At 42.5% G+C, this 23,516-nt stretch overlaps 1 protein-coding gene across 1 annotated transcript in view; it reads right to left on the minus strand.

Annotated features, from left to right (window-relative positions):
* Positions 1 to 6: 6 nt before the first annotated feature.
* The window catches only part of LOC139461203 (cysteine dioxygenase type 1-like), a 38,722-nt gene continuing 15,212 nt past the window's right edge, over positions 7 to 23,516 (minus strand). The window contains exons 2-4 of the mRNA XM_071242800.1: positions 2,054 to 2,292; positions 996 to 1,165; positions 7 to 256 (exon numbers count right to left, since the gene is read on the minus strand). Coding sequence (XP_071098901.1) covers positions 218 to 256; positions 996 to 1,165; positions 2,054 to 2,292 — 448 coding nt within the window. The 3' untranslated portion in view covers positions 7 to 217. The remainder of the gene's footprint in view (positions 257 to 995; positions 1,166 to 2,053; positions 2,293 to 23,516) is intronic.

Below are 23,516 nucleotides of genomic sequence, written 5' to 3' on the forward strand. Positions count from 1 at the left end.
ACGTCACTTCCGGAACGAAGCTTTGATGGGGGCTGGTCGAGGCTTTTTTTCGTAAAAGAAGACTTGATACCCTGGACAATTGCGAATATATTTCTATAGCTTTCTATATTACGCTATGATAAATCCCTGCAGTAGAATTTCTATCTGTAATATACGGGGGTTCTCCCTTGTTAAGCTGTGTGCGCGGGTGACCGTCGAACAGACCTCAGATGACAGTCTAGTTGTTTTCGGGCGCCATTGCAGTCTCCGCCCGTCCCTGCAACAATTGTTTAGGTCAGACTCGATTATTTATTTACACATGCTATACACCGGCCCCGGGTAAGAAATTGTCTTCAGGAAACCATGCTTGTAAGAGGTGACTAAGGGGATCGGGTGGTCAGGCTCGCCGACTTGGCTGACGCATTCCATCGTATCCCAAATGCGCAGATAGATGCTCATGATGTCAATCACTGGATTGTCTGGTTCAGACTCGATTATTTACAGACCGCCGTCATATTGCTGGAATATTACTGAGTACGGCGTTAACAAACAAACTATATGACGGACACCGGTAGATATAGTCAGGGATTTCAGTGATTGATATTATGAGGTGAGGTGAAATAGGGTTTAACGTCGCGTTCAAGATTATTGCACTTATATAGCGACATGCATGCACGTGTGTGTGTGTGTGGTTGCTTGTACCAGTCCGGACTAATGCCGATTTTTGACACAGTGTACTGACTCTGAGCCGACCAGCCCCTTAATGTCGAGCGCCAGGCAGGGTGACAACAAATACCATTTTTTAACGGATTTTGGTATGACGCAGTCGGGGATCGAACCCCGACCTTCTATTCTCCGGGCGGACACTCTACCACTAGACCACATAGGCGGTCTGATATTATACCCAGTCAATCACGGGATTGTCTGGTCCAAACTCGATTATTTACAGACCGCCGCCATATGGCTGGAACATTGCTGAATGCGGTGTTAAACAACAAATAAACAAACAAACTTACAAATGGCGTCCTCTTGCCGAATTTAGACCAGAAGGTGACCTTGGATTTTGTGCAGTGTCCAGTCTTCTGGTCAAAACATTCACATTCGTCGAATGGTGGCGAGTACAGGTGAAGGCTGATTGCCCGATCGGAGTGGCTCGGGTTTTCTACCCGATGAAGGCCGAGTTCATCTGAAAGTAAAACCGGACACTTGTACTTCGTGGACTGATAGTGAGTGAGTGAGTGAGTATGTTTTTACGCCGCCTTTAGCAATATTCCAGCAATATCACGGCGGGGGACACCAGCAATGGGCTTCACACATTGTACCCATGTCGGGAATCGAACCCGGGTCTTCGGCGTGACGAGCGAACGCTTTAACCACCAGGCTACCCGACCGCCCTGGACTGATAGTGAGTGAGCTAATGTTGATGACAACACGCCAGCAACATCCAATCTACAGTCAAGTCTCGTTGATCCGACAATCGGCTTCATCCCACACTGTAATGATGGGAACCGCAGTGTTATTTAGACCCGTTAATCCGACAGTCTCGCACTCCGACTCCGACACAGGAACTCGATGATAGCGTGTATAACATAATATATTCGTATAGAAAAAAAATCACACTCCTTCATATTCATAGAGTCAAGGAGTGACTCGATTATCTACAGACCGTTGTGGTTGGTTGTTTAACGCCACACTCAGCAATATTACAGCTATATGACGGCGGTCTGTAAATAATCGAGTCTGGACCAGACAATCCAGTGATTAATATCAAAGGCATCGATCCACTCAATTGGGATCGATGACATGCATCAACGAAGTCAGTGAGCCTAACCCCCCGATCCCGTTAGTCGCCTTTTACGACAAGCATAGTCGCCTTTTACGGCAAGCATGGGTTGCTGAAGACCTATTCTACCCCGGATCTTCACGGGTCGTATCACAATTGAACTTGGAAACCCAGGAATCTTCACGGGTCACAGACCGTCGTGATAAAGCTGGAATATTGCTCAGTGCGGCGTTAAACAACAAACAATGAATACATCAAACCCCGTTTCATCCTACCACGTTCACTACTTACCACTGATGTAGGCAGTCTGGCCTTTGTTGTATGTGTTGGTGCCGACAGCCGTCATTTCCGCGTCTTGTTCAGACTCGGTGGGCCACTCGTAGAACTCCTCCTGCAGGGTGCCATCCAAGACGGTCATGAAGCAGTGGGAATTGGCGTGCGAGTGGATGCTGCTCCCCTGCGACTCGTTCCAGCACAGCATGATGAGGTTGTACTTGCCGTTCCCGATGTCCACCAAGTTTCTTGTGTACCTGGTCAAAATAAATAGGGATTATTTTTGTTTGTTTTTATCTGTTTGTTTGTTAAAGCGACCCGTGAAGATCCGGGGTAGAATAGATCTTCAGCTTGCCATAAAAGGCGACTATGCTTGTAAGAAGCGACTAACGGGATTGGGTGGTCAGGCTCCCTGGCTTAGTTGATCCATGTCATCGTTTACAAATTTCGTGGATCGATGCTCATGACGTCAATCAATGGGTGGTCTAGTCCAGACTCGATTACTTACAGACCGCTGTCACATGGCTGGAAAATTATGCGGCGTTAAACAAGAAATAAACAAACAAACAAATGTTAGTTAACATCGCTCTCAGCCATATTCCAGCTATGGTCATAAATAATCGAATCTGGACCAGACAATCCAGGGATAAATGGTCAGATTGTTGTTTGTTTGTTATTGTACGACTAAGTTGGCATTACTCATCTTTCGACCCTTGGTCAGACAAACCCGTGATTGATATTAAGAGCAACGCCCATCGCCATCGGAGTCCAATGGCACACAGTGAACCAAGTCACCGTTTGTTTGTTTGTTGTTTAACGCCGCACTCAGCAATATTCCAGCTTTATGATAGCGGTCTTTGAAATAATCGATTCTGGACAAGACAATCCAGTGATTGCCATCATGAGCATCGATCCACGCAATTGGGATACGATGACATGCATAAACCAAGTCAGCGAACCTGACCACCCGATCCCGTTAGTCGCCTCTTACCACAAGCACAGTCGCCTTTCACAACAAGCATGGGTTTCTGGAGACCTCTTCTACCCCGGATCTTCACGGGTCAAGCATGGGTTGCTGGAGACCTATTCTACCCCGAATCTTCACGGGTAAAAAAATTAGTGATGACACCAGAGGTCCGCGAAAAGGGAAAGCATGTCCTGCCGTGACACGGGCCACTCACGCAATGTCCGTCGTAACTAAATGTTTGTTGCTTGAGACGCACAGCGGGACTCATGTCTTGCAACGGCGGCCTGTAAATAATCAAGTGATGGACCTGACAATCAGGAGATGGACCAGACAATAAAACAGAGAATCAGGTGATGGACCAGACAATCAATTGATGGACCTGACAATCAAGTGATAGGACAGACAATCAGACGACGGACCTGACAATCAAGGGATAGACCAGAAAATCCGGTGATTGACCAGACTATAGAACAGAGAATCAGGTGATGGACCAGACAATCAATTGATGGACCTGACAATCAAGTGATAGGACAGACAATCAGGTGATGGACCTGACAATCAAGGGATGGACCAGACAATCAGGTGATTGACCAGACAATCAAGTGATAGAACAGACAATCAGGTGATGGACCAGACAATTCGGTGATGGACCAGAAAACCCAGTGACACATTGTACGGAAACCCAGCTGGGTGAACAGCGTTCAACAAGGACAACTTGCCGAGTGATTTCACGTGACATCTGCGCATACAATGTTGAAAACAAGTTGGGAATGCTCCAGCTGAATTCACACGGTTATATAAATTGACCCTTGAAGATCTGTATGTTTAAAAGGTCACCCTGATTGTTGTTTATTATCCCTCATCTGATATACTTAACAGACGTAGGGGGATTTATATCCCATCTTATATACTGCACAGTTGTAGGAATGTTATATCTCATCTTATATACTATACAGCTGTGGGGATTTTATATCTCATCTTATACACTATACAGCTGTGGGGATATTATATCTCTTCTTATATACTATGCAGCTGTGGAGATATTATATTTCATCTTATATACTACTATACAGCTGTGGGGATATTATATCTCATCTTATATTCTATACAGTTGTGGGGATATTATATTTCATCTTATATACGATAAAGCTGTGGGGATATTATATATCTTCTTATATACTATACAGCTGTGGGGATATATTTCATCTTATGTACGATACAGCTGTGGGGATATTATATATCTTCTTATATACTATACAGCTGTGGGGATTTTATATCGCATTTCAAATACCATATAGTTATATCACATGTAAGATATCACATGTAATCTCACATTCGATACAGCTGTAGGGATATTATGTTCCATCGTCTACACTATACAGAAGTAAAGATGTTATATCTTTTTAGTATACTATATATCCCATTGAGGAAATCGAGGAGTGTGTGCGTGCGTGCGTGAGTGCGTGTGCGTGTGCGTACGGGTCTCTGCGTGCGTGCATGCATGCGTGTGTGTGCAGGGTATTTATCTTACGTGTCAAGCTAGGTTAGTACTCCTTTTGTTTGTGTACTCCATGAACCCCCCCCCCCCCCCCCCCCCCCCCCTCCTCCCTATGTTTGTGTAACCCTGGACGTGCCTGTGGGGAAATATAACAATACCATGCGGCGACCAGTCAGTGTAATGTAATGTGTCAAGGTTCATTTTCAGATATCGTTAACTTAATAAATTCGGTTAAGGGTAAGTTTGTTTCTAAATCACAGATGCCAAACCCCAGATAGCCTCTTTACAAGTCCCACAATATATATTGATCAACATGTTGTGATGACCTAAAAAGGGTGTGCGCACGTTCTTACATGTGATTGGCCAGCGGCTCTCCACCGATTGGACAGTTTGTAAGTGAAGGTCGGCTTTGGGAAACGTAAGGAGAAGTGATATGGAATTTGATGCCACGTTCAAAATTAGTTAACGAACATATGAGGTACACGTGTGTGTGTGTGTGTGTGTTTCTGTCTGTGTGTGTGCCAGAGTGTGTGTGTATGTGTGTATAAGTGTGTGTGTGTCAGTGTGTTTTTGTGTTTCTCTCTGTGTATCAGTGTGTGTGTCAGTTTATGTTTGTGTTTCTCTGTCTGTGTGTGTGTGTCAGTATGTGTGTGTTTCTCTGTCCGTGTGTGTATTCGTGTGTGCCTCTGTGTGTGTTTCTCTTTCTGTGTGTGTATGAGTGTGTGCCTCTATGTGTGTTTCTCTGACCGTGTGTGTATCAGTGTGTGCCTCTGTGTGTGTGTGTGTTTCTCTGTCCGTGTGTGTATCAGTGTGTGCCTCTGTGTGTGTGTGTGTGTTTCTCTGTCCGTGTGTGTATCAGTGTGTGCCTCTGTGTGTGTGTGTGTTTCTCTGTCTCTGTGTGTATCAGTGTGTGCCTCTGTGTGTGTGTGTTTCTCTGTCCGTGTGTGTATCAGTGTGTGCCTCTGTGTGTGTGTGTTTCTCTGTCCGTGTGTGTATTCGTGTGTGTTTCTCTTTCTGTGTGTGTATCAGTGTGTGTGTGTGTGTGTGTTTCTCTGTCCGTGTGTGTATCAGTGTGTGCCTCTGTGTGTGTGTGTTTCTCTGTCCGTGTGTGTATCAGTGTGTGCCTCTGTGTGTGTGTGTGTTTCTCTGTCCGTGTGTGTATCAGTGTGAGCCTCTGTGTGTGTGTGTGTGTGTTTCTGTCTCTGTGTGTAGCTTCTAATATTTGATATAACCCTTTACTAGTTTGTTGTTTAACGCACTAAGCAATATTCCAGCTACATGATGGCGGTATGTAAATAATCGAGTCTGGACCAGACAATCCAATGATTGACATCATGAGGATCGATCCACGCAATTGGGATCGATGACATGCATCGACCAAGTCAGTGAGCCTGACCACCCGATCCCGTTTGTCGCCTCTTACGACAAGCATAGTCACCTTTTACGGCAAGCATCGGTTGCTGAAGACCTATTCTACCACGGATCTTCACAGGTCTGATCCTCAGGGGAGGGGTAGGTGATCATATCCTAAAAGGGAGTGATGTGATCCTGAGGAGGGAGGGATGTGATCCAAGGATAATTTCACTCTGACAGTTTTGCGATCAGATCACTCTGGAGTGAAATTTAAGAGGAGTGAATTATTCCTGCTACATCTGATTGTAATCCTACTACATCGGTTGTATAGTGCACAACACAGAGTCGGTCATTGAGTTAAAAATGATCCAGAGACGCAAGGGTTGTTTTCAATAAGCTAGCTGTATGCATTTAATTTAATCGCGTGCATTATAAAACTTGATATCGCTTGACTGATGATGTGGACAACAACATTTGTGCAATTCCCGACCATGACATTTCTGTTTAGAGCACGGAGGTGCGTTCGATTGTTATGATTTGTGTGACAGGGGTCAAATTGACATAATTCAAAATGGCTACCGGGAGACTGGGAAACACAACCGCCATGTGTATTGCTATAATACACAACCATGAGAGGTTCACAAGTGGTTCATTGCTTGGCAAAGCTGCCATTGTACCTTTTACTACCAATGCTTGTTTGTTTGTTTGTTTGTTTGTTTGTTTAACGCCGTACTCAGCCATATTCACGATACTAGTATATGACGACGGTCTGTAAATAGTCGGGTATTGTTCATTGTATTAAACAATTGTAAGATAGGTTGAAAGCGTCCCATCTCTTGTCAATATACTACTAGGATCTTAGAAACCTAATTTAATCAGCAAAATCAAGTTCAATTTTATATTACATACGTGATCATACATTATATGCTTTTATTTATTCCTGAAATAGGCCCGAATTTGGTGACACTCGCATAATATCTCTCTCTCTCTCTCTCTCTCTCTCTCTCTCTCTCTCTCTCTCTCTCTCTCTCGTTTGTTGTTTAACGCCGCTCTCAGCAATATTCCAGCTATATGACGGCGGCCTGTAAATAATCGCGTCTGGACCAGACAATCTAGAGATTGACATCATGATTATGCAAAACGACAAGAAAGTTCAATAGATAAAGGTTAAAGCGTTCGCTCGCCACGACGAAGACCCGGGTTCGATTCCCAACATGGGTACAATGTGTGAAGCCCATTTCTGATGTCCCCCGCCGTGATATTGCTAAAAGCGGCGTAAAACCATACTCACTCACTCACTCATCACCGAATTTGCATTATTGATTCTACAGTAGTATCATATTAAGTTAAATTTCCGGGAGGCATATCAGAATACATACATACTAGCCACACCTGATTAATTATTGTCATTTGACTGACTATATTCACGATTTAATCAGTAAATGAAATAAGCTTGAACGATGACGTCACACAGAGGCTGCCAACTCGGAGTACGACAGCTCGAGGGCTCAGTAAGTATGGGCAAATTAGGTTTTTGTTGTTTGTTTGTTGTTTAACGCCGCACTCAGCAATATTCCAGCTATATACCGGCGGTCTGTAAATAATCGTGTCTGGACCAGACAATCCAGTGATTGACATCATTGGCATCGATCTAAGCAGTTTGGATCCGATGACATGCATCAACCAAGTCAGCCAGCCTGACACACGATCCCGTTAGTCGCCTTTAAAGACACGCTAATTGTAATCAAACGGAACACAGAGAGCGCGTCTTAGGCTGTCTAGCTGATAACGACCAAAAGTGTCGTTATATCTATTTTAAATAAAATGTCACTCGCCTAGCAGGGGTATCAAATGTATCTAAATTTTCCATGGAACATATGTCACGATAAACGTATTATAAAAATAAACAGCTGTTACCGACACAGGGAGTGACATACGGACAGTACTTGGACGTCTCTGTAGAGAGATTGTAGATCCAATGTAGACACGGGGGCACGGGTGGCCCAGTCGTCTAAGGCGCAGCAATTCGCTGTGCAGAGTTGCGTCCTGAGCCACGGTAAAATCCTATGATCGTGGGTTCGAATCCCAATTCACCCTGATTCTGTTTCTGGGTTTGTCAGCACCATGCTCGTGGGTTTCAAAGTGGTAAATGTCAGAGACCTCGATCACTTCGGGCTTTCCTCCCACATCAAGCTGACACGCCGTGATATAACTGAATTATTGTTCAAAACGGCGTTGAACACCCACTCACTCACTCAATGTGCAGGCAAAAGGGACTATTGTAGCAACATAATATCATGTATTGAAGTACGATTAAAACTGTAATTTGATATTCGCATGGATTACGAATTTTACGCTGCAATCAGCAATACCGCCCCTACAACGGCCTGTTAATAATTATTACCGAGTCCGGACCTGACAAACCCGTGGTCGATATTATGAGCAATAAGCCTTGTAATATAGCATCAATAAATAACACCTGATTTATTATAAGCAAGCAAACTGCCTCCGTGATCTAGTGGTAGAGCGTCTCTCAAGAGAACAGAAGGTCCGGGGTTCGATCCCCGGCCACGTCTCACCAAAAGAGGGCTAAAACAAGGACTTATCGAAAAAAAAACCCATTGTCCCAGAAATTGCTTCAGAAGGATAATAATGCTTCAGACTTAAAAAAACCCCAAGAAATTAAATGTAAAAAAATACATTGTTGCAAGTTCTTTTTAATTTATTTTATTCATGCTCATAGTTGTTAAATATAAAAATATCTGGTTTTGCAACTGTACTGAAAAAGTATCCAGTCGCCATATCAAATCTACGGAAGCCTTTTAGGGCCATTTCCTTTAAAAAAATAATTCCGATACTATCTTGAAATATCTAGATACTAAGTTGAAATACCAAGATACTATCTTGAAATTTCAACTTAGTATCGTGAAATTTCAACTAAGTATCTTGAAATTTCAAGAAAAAAACACAAATGGCACTTAATGGCAAATCCAACCCTTCACCCAGAGCAAATGGTCGGTCCCTCAAACAGGCCAATTCAATGACGGGTGGTCCCAGGGTACGTGTGTGTAAACAGGGAACAATGCTATATAAGTGGAGCTGTGAAGGATGGAGTGGGTAGCTACCCTGTCCCAAATCACATACCACTTAAAAAAGACCATAAACTTTATAATGGTGTCAAGAGGCTCATCAGCAGCCAGTTCGTAGCTGTGAATATTTGTATATTTTTTTTCACATATGCATAATGAATAAATACGTATGTAGAAAACTATATGATATGGTAAAATAATGTATTAAACTATGACTATTGATGTTTACAACACTTTTTGTTTTGTTTGTTTGTTTGTTGTTTAACGCCTCACTCAGTAATAGTCCAACTATATGAAGGCGGTCTGCGAATAGGACCAGACAATCCAGTGATTGACAGTGCGTGTGGCTATTTGAAACTATCCTATATGCTTGTGGCTATCTGTAACTATCCTATGCGTGTGGCTATTTGAAACTATCCTATGCGTGTGGCTATTTGTAAACTTCCCTATGCGTGTGGCTATCTGTAACTATCCCATGCATGTGGCTATTTGTAAACTTTCCTATGCGTGTGGCTATATTAACTATCCTATGCATGTGGCTATTTGTAAACTTTCCTATGCGTGTAGTTATTTGTAAACTTTCCTATGCGTGTGGCTATTTGTAAACCTTCCTATGCGTGTGGCTATATCAACTATCCTATGCGTGTGGATATTTGTAAACTTTCCTATGCGTGTGGCTATCTGTAACTATCCAATGCGTGTGGCTATCTGTAAAATGAGCATACACGTCTACTACAAGTGCAATAATCTTGGACGCGACGTTAACCCCAATTCACCTCACTTTACCTAACCACACCTCACCTCACCTTACCTCACCACACAGGTAACAAGCACTGGATAGTGGGAGAACGCAACCGAGGCATTTGTGATTATAAGGTATCGGACAAATGGGGAGATGTTGGGGGCTGTCGGCTATTGTTTACAAACCATGTTTCAGACTACTCCAAACGTACGGGCCTTTTAATACCGTGTTGGGAAAGCGTATCCACCAATGTGACCAGGAAAGTGACCTTGACATTATTTTTCATGACACGTTCTAAAATATTCATTCACAACACGACCATTCGGAAGAGGTCCATAGAAGATTATCTAACGTCAATAATCGTTTGTGTGGTAGGCCTTAGAAAAAACACGGGCGGTTGCAGTGTTCAAATTCCAACATGAAAAGCAGTCACGTTTCAGAGGCTTGTTAACTACGTGCTACGTGACGTGGGATTTGCTTTTGAAGCAATGATAGTTTCACTTATTCATACAGCTGTGTCATTCCGGAGGGGTAGAAACGGGTATATGTTGTGTACGTTCGTAATCAAACGTGTGGCTGTCTGTCACTAAACAATACCTGAGGGGCTTTTTATTATATGTTTGAATTTCAATTGAAAATATTTTATGTTAGGGATATATCCAAAAATTGAAGTGTACAGGTGCTGAGTCAGCACTCCAAGAATACGTCTACATAGTTTTATTTAAACAAGAGTCATCAGAAAGATGACATGTGCCCCCGGCAGCTGTCTGTAAAGTAACCACAAGTAAATGTGCAATTCTGTATGTAATGAGTCAAGAGTTGAATGTTATTTAAGAAGCATACATTGTTTACCAACAAATGATCCACCATAGTCACATCCATATGAAATGGAAAGTAAAACATGTGTGTTTCTGTGGGTTTTTTAATGCAAACAAATGACAAATTACAAGAAACAATAACTAAACAAGCGTATAGTCAACGAAGTCACCTATATCCCCCGCCCCTTTTAACACGTTATGGTCCCAAACCAGGTAACTGACCCAACATTTCTCTCAGCCCATGTCAAAATAGCTGCAATGGAAATTCTTAAATAAACATTTCTAAAACTCCTAAATATCAAATGGCACCAGTTCAGTATGTACTTTATATATAGACATGCAATGTTTGGCAAGGAACTATTTAACAGTTTATTTGTTATACTCCACATGTGAACCCACCCTATATGAAAACTTAAATCCAACTTGTTGCCATGGAAACGTAAAAAATATAAAAATATAAAATTCCTAAATAGCAAAAGGCACCAGTTCAGTATGTGCCTGGTAAACATGCAAAGTTTTGTAAGAAAGTATTTAACGGTTTTTGAGTTACGCTCCGGAAACGAACACCATCCTCATAGAACCTAAGTCCAACTTGTTACCATGGAAACATAAAAAATAACAATTTATAATATCCCTAAATAGCAAAAGGCACCAGTTCAGTATGTGCCTGGTAGACTTGCAAAGTTTTGTAAGAAAGTATTTAACGGTTTTTGAGTTACCCTCCAGAAACGAACACCACCCTCATAGAACCTAAGTCCAACTTGTTACCATGGAAACATAAAAAATAAAAATTTATAATATTCCTAAATAGCAAAAGGCACCAGTTCAGTATGTGCCTGGTAGACTTGCAAAGTTTTGTAAGAAAGTATTTAACGGTTTTTGAGTTAACGTCCGGAAACGAACACCACCCTTATAGATTATATATATTAGATATATTGGAGGACGACCTAGTTCTCGATGAAAAGAACGTACGTAAAAAGCCCAACAATGCACTTTTCAAAAGTCATTTCGAAACTGAGATTCAGTACAAAAGTATTCAGGGTATTATGGCAGACAGCAAATCTTGCTATTCATAAGAACATAGACTTCAGTTCAGAAAGGCCGACTATCTACATGTATTAGATCAGCTGCGTTGAGGTATAGTTCATTGAACTCTGTACTTTTATGTGTGAGTGAGTGTGGTTTTACGTCGCTTTTAGCAATGTTACAGCAATATCACTGCGGGGGACACCAGAAATGTACCAAAGTCGGGAATCGCACCTGGATCTTCTGTGTGACTAGCGAACGCTTTAACCACTGGGCTACCCCACAGTGAGTGAGGAAATACATGACACTCATGAAGCTCTTTTAAATATTTAAAATTGTTTACATGTTTACAAGTGTTTACATTCATTCTCTAAGCGTCATACGACCCGTGAAGATCCCGGTAGAGAATAGGTCTTCAGCAACACATGTTTGTCGTAAGAGGCGACTATGCTTGTCGCAAGAGGCGACTAACGGGATGATGTCAATCACTGGATTATCTGGTCCGGTGTCGATTATATAAGATCGCCGTCATATAACTGGAATATTGCAGAGTGTTGCGTTAAAAAACAAACAAACAAACAAACAGACAATCTTAGCAGCTCACGTGAGAGCGTAATTTTAACGCTCTATTATTACAGTACTTACATATACTTACTGCTATAGTGGGTGTGATTTTTTGCCCTTTTCAGCGAAATTCCAGCAATATCATGGCGGGAGAACACCAGAATTAGACTCAACACATTGTACTCATATTGGAAATTGAATACAGGCTTTCGGCGAGACGAGCGAACGCTTTAACCACTAAGCTACACCATCGCCCGTGATGACTTGTAACATCTGGCATATGACAGCAAAGATAAATACCTTAACCCAGACACAAGTAAAACATCTTCGGAAGTATGTTGCGGAAATTATGCAAAATATGCATGTCCACATTTCACTATGCATGCCGTTCTCATCCTTCATAAAAAAACCCGTAGGTTCCGGTTCTCGGAGAAATAATTAATGTGTCATCACTACCAACAGCTCGACGGATCTGCAAACTCAGTATTGATTTAGGGAGCACATGTCGCATTGACGTTCCCGCATAGCTATTGTCAAACACATAGGCATTGTTGCTGAAAGATTTCGATTTCCACATAAACGCCTTGCTTCCTCGAGCAGCAACGGAGTGGTGATAATGTATAAATATATTATAACACAAAGACCAGTCCCACCACACAGAGGTCGTTTAACATGGATCCGTGAAGATCCGGGGTGGAATAGGTCTTCAGCAACCCATGCTTGCCGTAAATGGCGACTATGCTTGTCGTGAAAGGCGACTAACGGGATCGGGTGGTCAAGCTTACTGACTTGGTTGATGCCAATATCGGTCCCAATTGCGTGGATCGATGTTCGTGATGTCAATCACTGGATTGCCTGGTCCAGACTCGATTATTTACAGACCGCCGGCGTCGGCGTTAACCAAAAAACAAGCAAAACAATCAAACTGAACTCACACATCAGTCTAGAAGGTGTGAGGGTGGTGTCAGTCAAGAAACAGCTGCAGACATATTCGATTCCATGTATTAGATTTTTTATATTAATAGAACCAGAAATACGAAACAAACAACACCACAACAAACCAAATAGCTATAAGGCAACTTATGACTCGGTTGATGCATGTCATCGTATCCCAACTTGATGGATGCTATTTCATATCAATCACTGGATCGTCCGTAAAACAACAAAACAAACAAACAACCCCACAACAAACCAAATAGCTATAAGGCAACTTATGACTCGGTTGATGCATGTCATCGTATCCCAACTTGATGGATGATATTTCATATCAATCACTGGATCGTCCGTAAAACAACAAAACAAACAAACAACCCATTACTTGTAGAGTACTGATTATTGCAGTTGAGTATTGCAGCGACGTGCATGCACGGTTTTATAGTGCTAGCCCCCTGAGATGCCATGCCGCAATTTAACATGAATACCCAACTCAGACACGGTATATTGACTCCGAGCCGACCAGTCCTTGTTTTAGCCCCTTAATGCCGAGCGCCAGACAACGTAACAACAAGTACCATCTTTTAACGTTTTTTGGTATGGCGCGGCCGGGGATTGAACCCCGGACCTTTTCGCTGTCTCGGCGGACGCTCTACCTCTGGACGACGGAGGCGGTCTTGTACTTCGAAGATCTGTGAGCGAGTGTGTATATTTCATCTGTTTTATATTTAGGTGTGTAAATGGGACAAATCAGATATATTTCTATTATTTTGGAGACATTGATTCTGCATTGGCGGGGGCGGTAGGGTAGCCTAGCGGTTAAAGCGTTCGCTCGTCACCAGCAAGGGTAACAACAAGTACAATCCTTTGACGTCTTAGATTAAGACGGAGGCACGGGTGGCCCTGTCGTCTAAGGCGCCGCGATTCGCTGTGCAGAGTTGCGTCCCTTGGGAACGCCAGAAACCTATGATTGAGGGTTCGAATCCAGGTTCGCCCCCATTATGTTTCTAGGTTGGTCAGCACCATACCCGTGGTCGTGGGTTTCACCGAAGTGGTATCTATGGAGACGGTCCTGATAAAATGAGAGCCATCCCATGAAATAGAGAAGGAAAATGTTTGGAATTCGTTATCACAATATAACAACTGGAATTATATTTATAAAATGAATGATATATTTGGCATTTTGTAAATTGCCTTAGTAAAAAAATAAGTCATTTTACACATTGAGTGTAACATATGTCTCGAATATGTTAGTCGATCAACTGGCGTACTTACTGTTTGTACCTCAATCGCCATATTACCGTTTATTATCAGAACGACACAAGGATCATCGATCGCGACTAAAATGTTAGTGTGTCACCATGATTATACACAACCGGCGGGGGATCGATACTATCGATCTTGCCAGGTCGCAGTGATATGGCTCGTGTTGCTGTTCACTTATTGAGCCTCGGGGACAAAACGCTGCCCGAACCAGGCTGGTGTTATTCCGGGACAAACCGGGTAGTGACTCGTGCCCCATATTCGTGACCAACCCGTATTATTCCGGGACAAGCCGAGTGGTGACTCGTGCCCCATATTCGTGACCAACCCGTATTATTCCGGGACAAGCCGGGTAGTGACTCGTGCCCCATATTCGTGACCAACCCGTATTATTCCGGGACAAGCCGGGTAGTGACTCGTGCCCTATATTCGTGACCAACCCGTGTTATTCCGGGACAAGCCGAGTAGTGACTCGTGCCCTATATTCGTGACCAACCCGTGTTATTCCGGGACAAGCCGAGTAGTGACTCGTGCCCTATATTCGTGACCAACCCGTATTATTCCGGGACAAGCCGAGTAGTGACTCGTGCCCTATATTCGTGACCAACCCGTATTATTCCGGGACAAGCCGAGTAGTGACTCGTGCCCTATATTCGTGACCAACCCGTGTTATTCCGGGACAAGACGAGTAGTGACTCGTGCCCTATATTCGTGACCAACCCGTGTTATTCCGGGACAAGCCGGGTAGTGACTCGTGCCCTATATTCGTGACCAACCCGTGTTATTCCGGGACAAGCCGAGTAGTGACTCGTGCCCTATATTCGTGACCAACCCGTGTTATTCCGGGACAAGCCGAGTAGTGACTCGTGCCCTATATTCGTGACCAACCCGTGTTATTCCGGGACAAGCCGAGTAGTGACTCGTGCCCTATATTCGTGACCAACCCGTGTTATTCCGGGACAAGCCGGGTAGTGACTCGTGCCCTATATTCGTGACCAACCCCTGTTATTCCGGGACAAGCCGAGTAGTGACTCGTGCCCTATATTCGTGACCAACCCGTGTTATTCCGGGACAAGACGAGTAGTGACTCGTGCCCTATATTCGTGACCAACCCCTGTTATTCCGGGACAAGCCGAGTAGTGACTCGTGCCCCACTCGTGGTCATTTTTACGACTGGGTTCCGTCTAAGCGCAAACGGGCATAGTTAAAAGAAGTATCTACTCGTTGCCTAATGATTTACTTATTCTTTCCCCCATGTCATATATATGCTTATTGCTATTTAAAACATGTCGTGACTTGCGGTATTATACAGTATGATTGAACACTTTTAACTGTATGTTGGGTATTTATTTTGATGCAAGACATGAGTAAAATCAAAAAATTATTCCTGAGGGATTGTTTGACTGAAGAACTTGACGTCATACGCGCATTCTGATTGGTTTGTCGTATTTTCGCACATGATATTCATCGATAGGAGACGAGTCTTCTGGCAGGTTACGGAAAAGGGCGAGTGGTGACGAAAATATGTCTGAACACGATCGGCTGTTTCCGGTGATGCGGAAAGGGGCGGAGCTGGCCTGAAGGTACATTCGTCACCACTTAGTCAGGACCAATACAAGCAGCCACACACACACACGTGCAATCACGTCGCTATGTACAGTAAACTACGGTTATAACGAACACGCTTATAACGAACTGACGGATATAACGAACTTACTTTTTTGTCCCGACTATTTGCTGTAGTTATGCTGTATATATGCTTATTACGAACTACGGTTATAACGAACTAAAATTAGTGGTCCCTTTGAGTTCGTTATAACCGTAGTTTACTGTAGATGTAAGTGAAATAATTTCGAATGAGTTTAAGCATCAGCTTTCGAACAACTGTCGACTTTTCTCGACAAGCAGTTTTAATCACAAAAGTATTATAAGAAACTAGATTCGAATCAATTTTCAGTCGTAGCGAGATTATTTGTCTGCTGACTCGTGTCTTAATACGGGTATCTAGGCCATAGCAAAGTAACTATAGTCAAATGAAAAAAAACTTCATGTTCTGTTTTTTCTTTTTCTCAGGATACTTAGGCAGGACTATCATGTATTTAAATTCAATACATTATTAAACAAATGGAAAATGATTCGAATCCTTAATTTCAGAAAATGTTTAAATGTTTGACAAAATCACTAGTCCCATGACTATTATTCCAGTTATATCTCGACGTGTCAGCTCGATGTGGGAGGAAAGCCCGAAGTGATGCAGGTCTCAGACGTTTACCACTTTGATGAAACCCACGAGCACGGGTGACAAACCTTAAAATATAATCGGGGCGAACCAGGGATTCGAACCCACAATCTTAGGATTCTGGCGTGCCCAAGGGAAGCAACTCTGCACAGCGAATCGCGGCGCCTTAGACGACTGGGCCACTGATAAGAAATGAACAGATCTCTTCAAGTGTAATTACTATTCGGATTATAATGGATTGTTTTACATTCAATTTGTTTTCTATCAATGTCAGTATGCCGTCAATGCTTGTTTCACAGTGTCAAAAACAATTCTTTGCGTGGTGTATTTCACAATACTGAATATTCACATCGAATGTTCCAGGATGGATTCTCTTGCAACTGTGTCACGCTGAACTGTTTAATAATAGACCTAGCATTAGATATTCCTTTCAGTGTATTCAATACCGCGACGCCCTGTTCACTTTATTCAATTCAATACACACTGCATGACGCCTCAAGGAAAGATATGGGAATACGTAATAAAAGGGGTGAGGTGAGGTGAAATGGGGTTTAACATCCCGTCCAAGATTATTGCACTTATATAGCGACGTGCATGTACGTGTATGTGTTTGTGTGGCTGCTTGTACTAGTCCGGACTGATGCCGATTTATAGTGCTAGCTCACTGAGATACCATGCCGCAGTTTAACATGAATACCCGACTCAGACACAGTATACTCCGAGCAGACCAGTCCTTGTTTTAGCCCCTTAATGCCGAGAGCAAGACAGGGTAACAACAAGTACAATCTTTTAACGTATTTTGGTATGACGCGGTCGGGGATCGAACCCCGGACCTTCCGCTCTCCGGACGGATGCTCTACCACTAGACCACGGAGGCGGTCCAGTATACTGTGTCCAGTATACATTATACTGACTCCAAGCCGACCAGTCCTTGTTTGAGCCCCTTAATGCCGAGAGCCAGACAGGGTAACAACAAGTACCATTTTTTAACGTCTTTTGGTATGACGCGGTCAGGGATCGGCCCCGGACCTTCCGCCCTCCGGGCGGACGCTCTACCACTAGACCACGGAGGCGGTCTATTTAATAACAGAGACAAAACCCTTTCCATATTCGTGATAAATCTCCCAAAAGTCCATTGTACGATTCCGACTACACCATGAACATGTGTTTATGAATCACTATCAAATAGTGGGGATACCAGGTGTTCGCGAAAAGGTGAGCGTATCCTGCCCCACCGGTGGCACCCGTCACAAACACACGCAAGGGCAAGTCAATTGTTCATCTGAAATAACACGGGAACCTCAAATTTTGTGAAATGTAAACACCAAAGGCTGTAGCTGCAGGAATATTGCTCGACATGTAGTGAAAATTGACTATTGGAAAGTTGAAGTCATCCTTCTTGTCATACAGTCTTGTGAAGAGTGTTTAATCACCCTGAATCTTTATGCAATGATCTGAATATGAAACAGATGAGGCGGTTTGTTTACTAGTTCGGGTGGGTAAATCAGTGGAAGGAAATTGACTACAGTAAACTACGGTTATAACGAACACGCTTATAACGAACTAACGGATATAACGAACTAACTTTTTAGTCCCGACTATATGCTGTAGTTATGCTGTAGTTATGCTTATAACGAATTACGGTTATAACGAACTAAAATTAGTAGTCTCTTTGAGTTCGTTATAACCGTAGTTTACTGTATTTGATGGTTATTGAACGGCATCAGAGCATCGATATACCTGAAGCTTCAGTTAAACTTCTTGGCCAAATTACCTTGTTTTGACTTTCCCCATCGGAACAGAAATTTCTGTTCATGAGCAGAAGGCGGCACACTTGGTGCTCCTGGGGATGCCCCTTCTTGCCCAAATGCCTTAACCCGAAATTTTACATAGGTGTTATCAATGAGGAAGTCCAGTATTTTCCATATTGTTTTCTCAGTAGACGTCAGATATTATTTGCGTTCATTTTTGACAAATAGCCCTGAACCTCTGAAGACAGATACGACAGTAAACTACGAACGAGTATAAAGAACTCGAAAGGACCGCTAAGTTTAGTTCGTTATAACCGTAGTTCGTTATAACCGTAGTTCGTTATAAGCAAATATACAGTATATACATAAATATATTCCTTTAATCAGTTCGTTGAGAAAATGGCCAGGATAAAAAAAAACAGTTCGTTATATCCGTATGTTCGTTATAAGCGTATTCGTAATAAACGTAGTTTAATGAAGCATGTAATTATATCTATGGTCACCATGGATCAAGGGAACAAGTCTTCCCTCAAGTTTGTCACGTGTGCTAGTGTTGTACAAAGTTGATAAATCACTTGTCGCAAATACTTTCTGTGAGGTGAAGTGAGGTGAAATTGAGTTTAACATCGCGTCCAAGATTATTGCACTTATATAGCGACGTGCATGCACGTGTGTGTGTGTTTGGATGCTTGTACTAGTCCGGTGGTCGTGGTCTTGGTGGTACATTTGCTGGACCCAGACATACGTCTCTCTTTGTACGGATTTTTTAAGGAGCTTTGGAATCCAGTACAAGACAGTCATGAACATGCCTGCATGATTTAGAGTCAAGTCAAAACTTGATAGTGATCATGCAGGTTTTGGGGGGATCTTTTCCTCACTTAAAGTACTGGCCTTATATGTGCCATTATTTGATATATCACTCGTACCAAGTTCTTTGATCAAACAATGAAACATAAAACCCATTGTATTTTGTTACGCATACAGATTATTTAGTGCGCATCTATACGAATGTCAAAGACAGACCCAGTAGAATGAGTGAGTATGGTTTTCCCCAGTTCATCTTGAATTTCAAAATACTTGGGGTTTTCCCTAGGTCTTAGTTATCAAAGGTCGTTTAGTCCCTCAAAATGGCGCTCATGCGTGAACATCAGGTCATGAAGCAGCTTTCAAAATTTTCCTCATGATCGCACATTTTTTGTACTGTGTTCACAGTACATGTCTGCTATCCAGCGACATTCTATGCCTGAGTGAGTGAGAGAGTATGGTTTTACGCCGCTTTTAGCAATATTCCAGCAATATCACGGCGAGGGACACCAGAAATGGGCTTCACACATTGTACCCATGTCGGGAATCGAACCCGGGTCTTCGGCGTGACGGGCGAACGCTTTAACCACTGGGCTACCCCAACGCCCTTGACCCAATAGAAGACTGGAAACCTAAACAGGCGATATTGAGAAACATTTCAAACTCTATACATGGACTGCCACTCCAGACAGACATATTAAACCCCATCGCCCCTTCTATACCTGAAGGCAAAAGTAATCCATTCATAACTTTCATCACTAACATTACTATTGAATATGTTTTGACAGATATTCCAGACTGGTTGCTCTCTTGCATTGACCTTTTTAATGTAACGGTGAAAAGCGACAATGATGACGTCAAAGATCACAACATTAGCCATTTACTATTGCTCTGCAAGATTTATCACCTCTGTTTCGCAATTTAATGAGACCCGTGAAATCCGGGGTAGATTAGGACTTTAGCAACCCATGCTTGCCGTAAAAGGTGACTATGCTTGTCGTCAGAGGCGACTAACGGGATCGAGTGGTCAGGCTCGCTGACTTGGTTGATGCATACATCGTATCCCAATTGCGTGGATCGATGCTCATGGTGTCAATCACTGGAATGTCTGTTATATCCCTTCCATTCTCTCTCTCCCTCTCTCTCTCTCTCTCTCTCTCTCTCTCTCTCTCTCTCTCTCTCTCTCACTCACTAACACACACACACTGAAGCTTTTCATTTGAATTCAATTCCATTGAGCTACCAGTACCCCGATGTCACGGTAGAGTTGCCTTCAGGTATAGAATGTCGATAGACACATGTAGCTATTCTATGGTGTGTACATGGATAAATTATGTGTGTATGCTGCGCAAGGTCGAAAAAGCAATTTGGAAAGTTTTGAGGCCTTGAACGCAATCTTGCGGAACAAAATAACCTTCCGCCAGTTAGAAGCATCATGGAAAAAACCCAAGTCCTTAGTAATTCAAGGTTACCTAGGAACTGTCGCTGTCTATGTACACAATGATGCCAGTTAACGTTGAGCATCATCGCACGTGAGAAAAGCCCACTGGGGTCAAAACCCCAGCTGTAAGAAGAGATTCTTTTAAGTCGTAATTACGAGAATAAAGTTTTAATTACGTTTTCTGGAATTCCAAGACGTAGCTTTGCAACCACTTTTGTCATATACAGTAAACTAAGGTTATAACGACCTCAAATGGACCACTAATTTTTGTTCGTTGTTGCTGTGGTTCGTTATAAGCATATATACAGCGTAACTACAGCAAATAGTCGGGACAAAAAAGTAAGTTCGTTATATTCGTCAGTTCGTTATAAGCGTGTTCGTTATAACCGTAGTTTACTGTACGTATGCATAGCCGACTGGATTTGTTGTTTCAAGAGATAATGTCCTAATCTACAAGTAGCATAGATAATTGTAAATATAGAATACTAAACGAGCTCCCGTGTAATACCAATTTTATGAAACGAGTGAATAGTTGTGGTATTTGATGAGCGAAAGCGAGTTAGATACCACAACTATTCACGAGCTCCATGAAATTGGTTTTACACGGGAGCTCGTTTAGTATTTTATTTATTACTTGCCATTTAAAACGTTTTTTAGATTTATACTGTCGAGTGTGAATAGGCTGACACCTACACGATCCACGGCATAATACAATTGAGTTTAACAGAATAATACTTCAAACACGTCAAAAGTTGAAACGTATGAATTTAATACCATACAACGGTCTATCTTTAGAATTCAGGCGTCCGTTCCACAAAATTTTCGTAGCGTTAAGGTTATCGCAACTCACATACTTAAACTTAGACCAACGACTGTCGTTGCGCTACAATACGACCGCCTTGTGGAACGGGGCCTTGCACCTCAAAGTTTACAATCACGTCACAATACCCGATGACGTAATTTGTGGAATTTTGTTGCAAGATCCATCGGCGAAACAATGCCATGTGACGTCAGCCTAGCAACAAGGTTAATGTGGTCATCGAGTGTGCTTAAAGGGGAAGTGTACACGCAAAAATCACTTTCTTTCTTTTTCTAAACAAAACGCAATTTTAGAATTAGTTAGTATCTGTGTTTGAAAATATACACTCATTTTTTTCACAGTGAAAGTAGGAAGCTCACAATAGTGTGAAAGTGATATGCTGTTATGAGGCCTTCGTTTTACGAGCGAAATAGGCCTGAGTTATCCCCCTTAGATTATGACGTAATTGGTGCCAATTCAACTGGGTCCCTGTCTATTCTCAACGCAAAAGATATCAAGGACCAGTTTGCGGTAAAACAACATGGTCTACGACACACTCGGGCGCAGGGTGACTCAGCATAACACAATTCTGGCTGGCATCTGAGATGCTAGAATCACAAAACTGTACCTACACCACGTGAAGCGGCTCTAACAAAGCATGATGACGTCATAATGTTTATCAATTGGCACCAATGACGTCATATTGCAAGGGGCATAAGCCATGGTGTTTTTGTTATGGAAATAGAACACTTGGTAAATGTGAAAAATATAAATCGTTTTAGTGCAAAAAATATGTTAATTAAATATGATGTTTTTATATTTTTGTCTATGACACTTCTATGTTAACACTTTTAATGTGGAAAGAGTACAAGAAAAAATGGTTCATTTCCGTGTGAACTTGCCCTTTAAGCTCCTCTCAGTGATCTATCATCTCCACACGCAATGTCGTTGAATAAGCCAAGGGATGTTGAGAGCTTTCAATATTTTTCGTGAAACGTGTTCCGAGAGTACATGAGCACGCGTTTTGGTATTACACAATGTGTAATACAACTGTATGTTTATTAAACGGGTGATCTCTTCACGGGCAAGTCATAAACAATGTTTTCATATTACTAATTTGAAAAATATTCTCGTACAAACGACTTTAAGAACTCGTAATAATGGCCTTAATCTTGTAAAGGCGAGTAAAAAAATAGCCCATTTTTACCCCATTAGGATTTCATATCGAGATTTGATATCTTTTTCAGCTACAAAACCAGACATTTTTTTTATATTTAGAACAATGAGCCTTAAAGAAAAACGCCTTGCATCTTTGTTGCAGACAAAAAATAATTCAACGGTCAAGATAAAATCCAAGGACACCCCCTAGCCATCCCCCCTACCCCTCTACCCGACGCTCTTTCCCAACCATTCCTTGGTTCATCACCTGACCCTAAATAACATGGGGTATTTTAGATTGCCGGATTAACCGCGAAAGGAGTTGAGCCGTATGGTGGATTACCTACGAAAGGAGTTAAGCCGCATTGTCGGTAATCCGACGCGGATTTACATGATCGGGTAATGATTGTTATAAAGTTGTTTAAAACAAAAGATCCGGCACAATGACTGGCCGAATATTGCAAGGTCTGAGAAGGAACTGTCATCGCTGTCGTGATGCGCCAGTATAACAAGGAATCAAATGTGTTAAAAGCCGAGCTTAGTCACCGAAAGTTTTTTTCTGACATTGTAGGGGGCACGGGTGGCCCAGTCTTCTAAGGCGCCGCGATTCGCTGTGCGGTTTTGCGTCCCTTGGGAACGCCAGAAACCTATGATTGAGGGTTCGAATCCCGGTTCGCCCCAATTATGTTTCTAGGTTTGTCAGCACCATACCCGTGCTCGTGGGTTTCACCGAAGTGGTAAACGTCTGAGACCTGCATCACTTCGGGCTTTCCTCCCACATTAAGCTGACACGCCGCGATATAACTGGAATACTGTTAAAAGCGGCGTTAAACCCAACTCACTCACTCACTTTGACATTGTAAATGCAACACTTAAGTTGCTGTGATGATCTGAATAATTCACACACACAGCAATACCCGTCATACTTTGACAACACATATAGTTTAACCGGTAGCCTCCCACTTGTCAGACATCCCATTAATCAGACATCCCACTTGTCAGACATCCCACTTGTCAGACATCCCATTAATCAGAC

Source organism: Haliotis cracherodii, unplaced genomic scaffold, assembly GCF_022045235.1.
Source record: "Haliotis cracherodii isolate W230 unplaced genomic scaffold, xgHalCrac1.p SCAF_14, whole genome shotgun sequence".
NCBI classification, from domain to species: Eukaryota; Metazoa; Mollusca; class Gastropoda; order Lepetellida; family Haliotidae; genus Haliotis; species Haliotis cracherodii.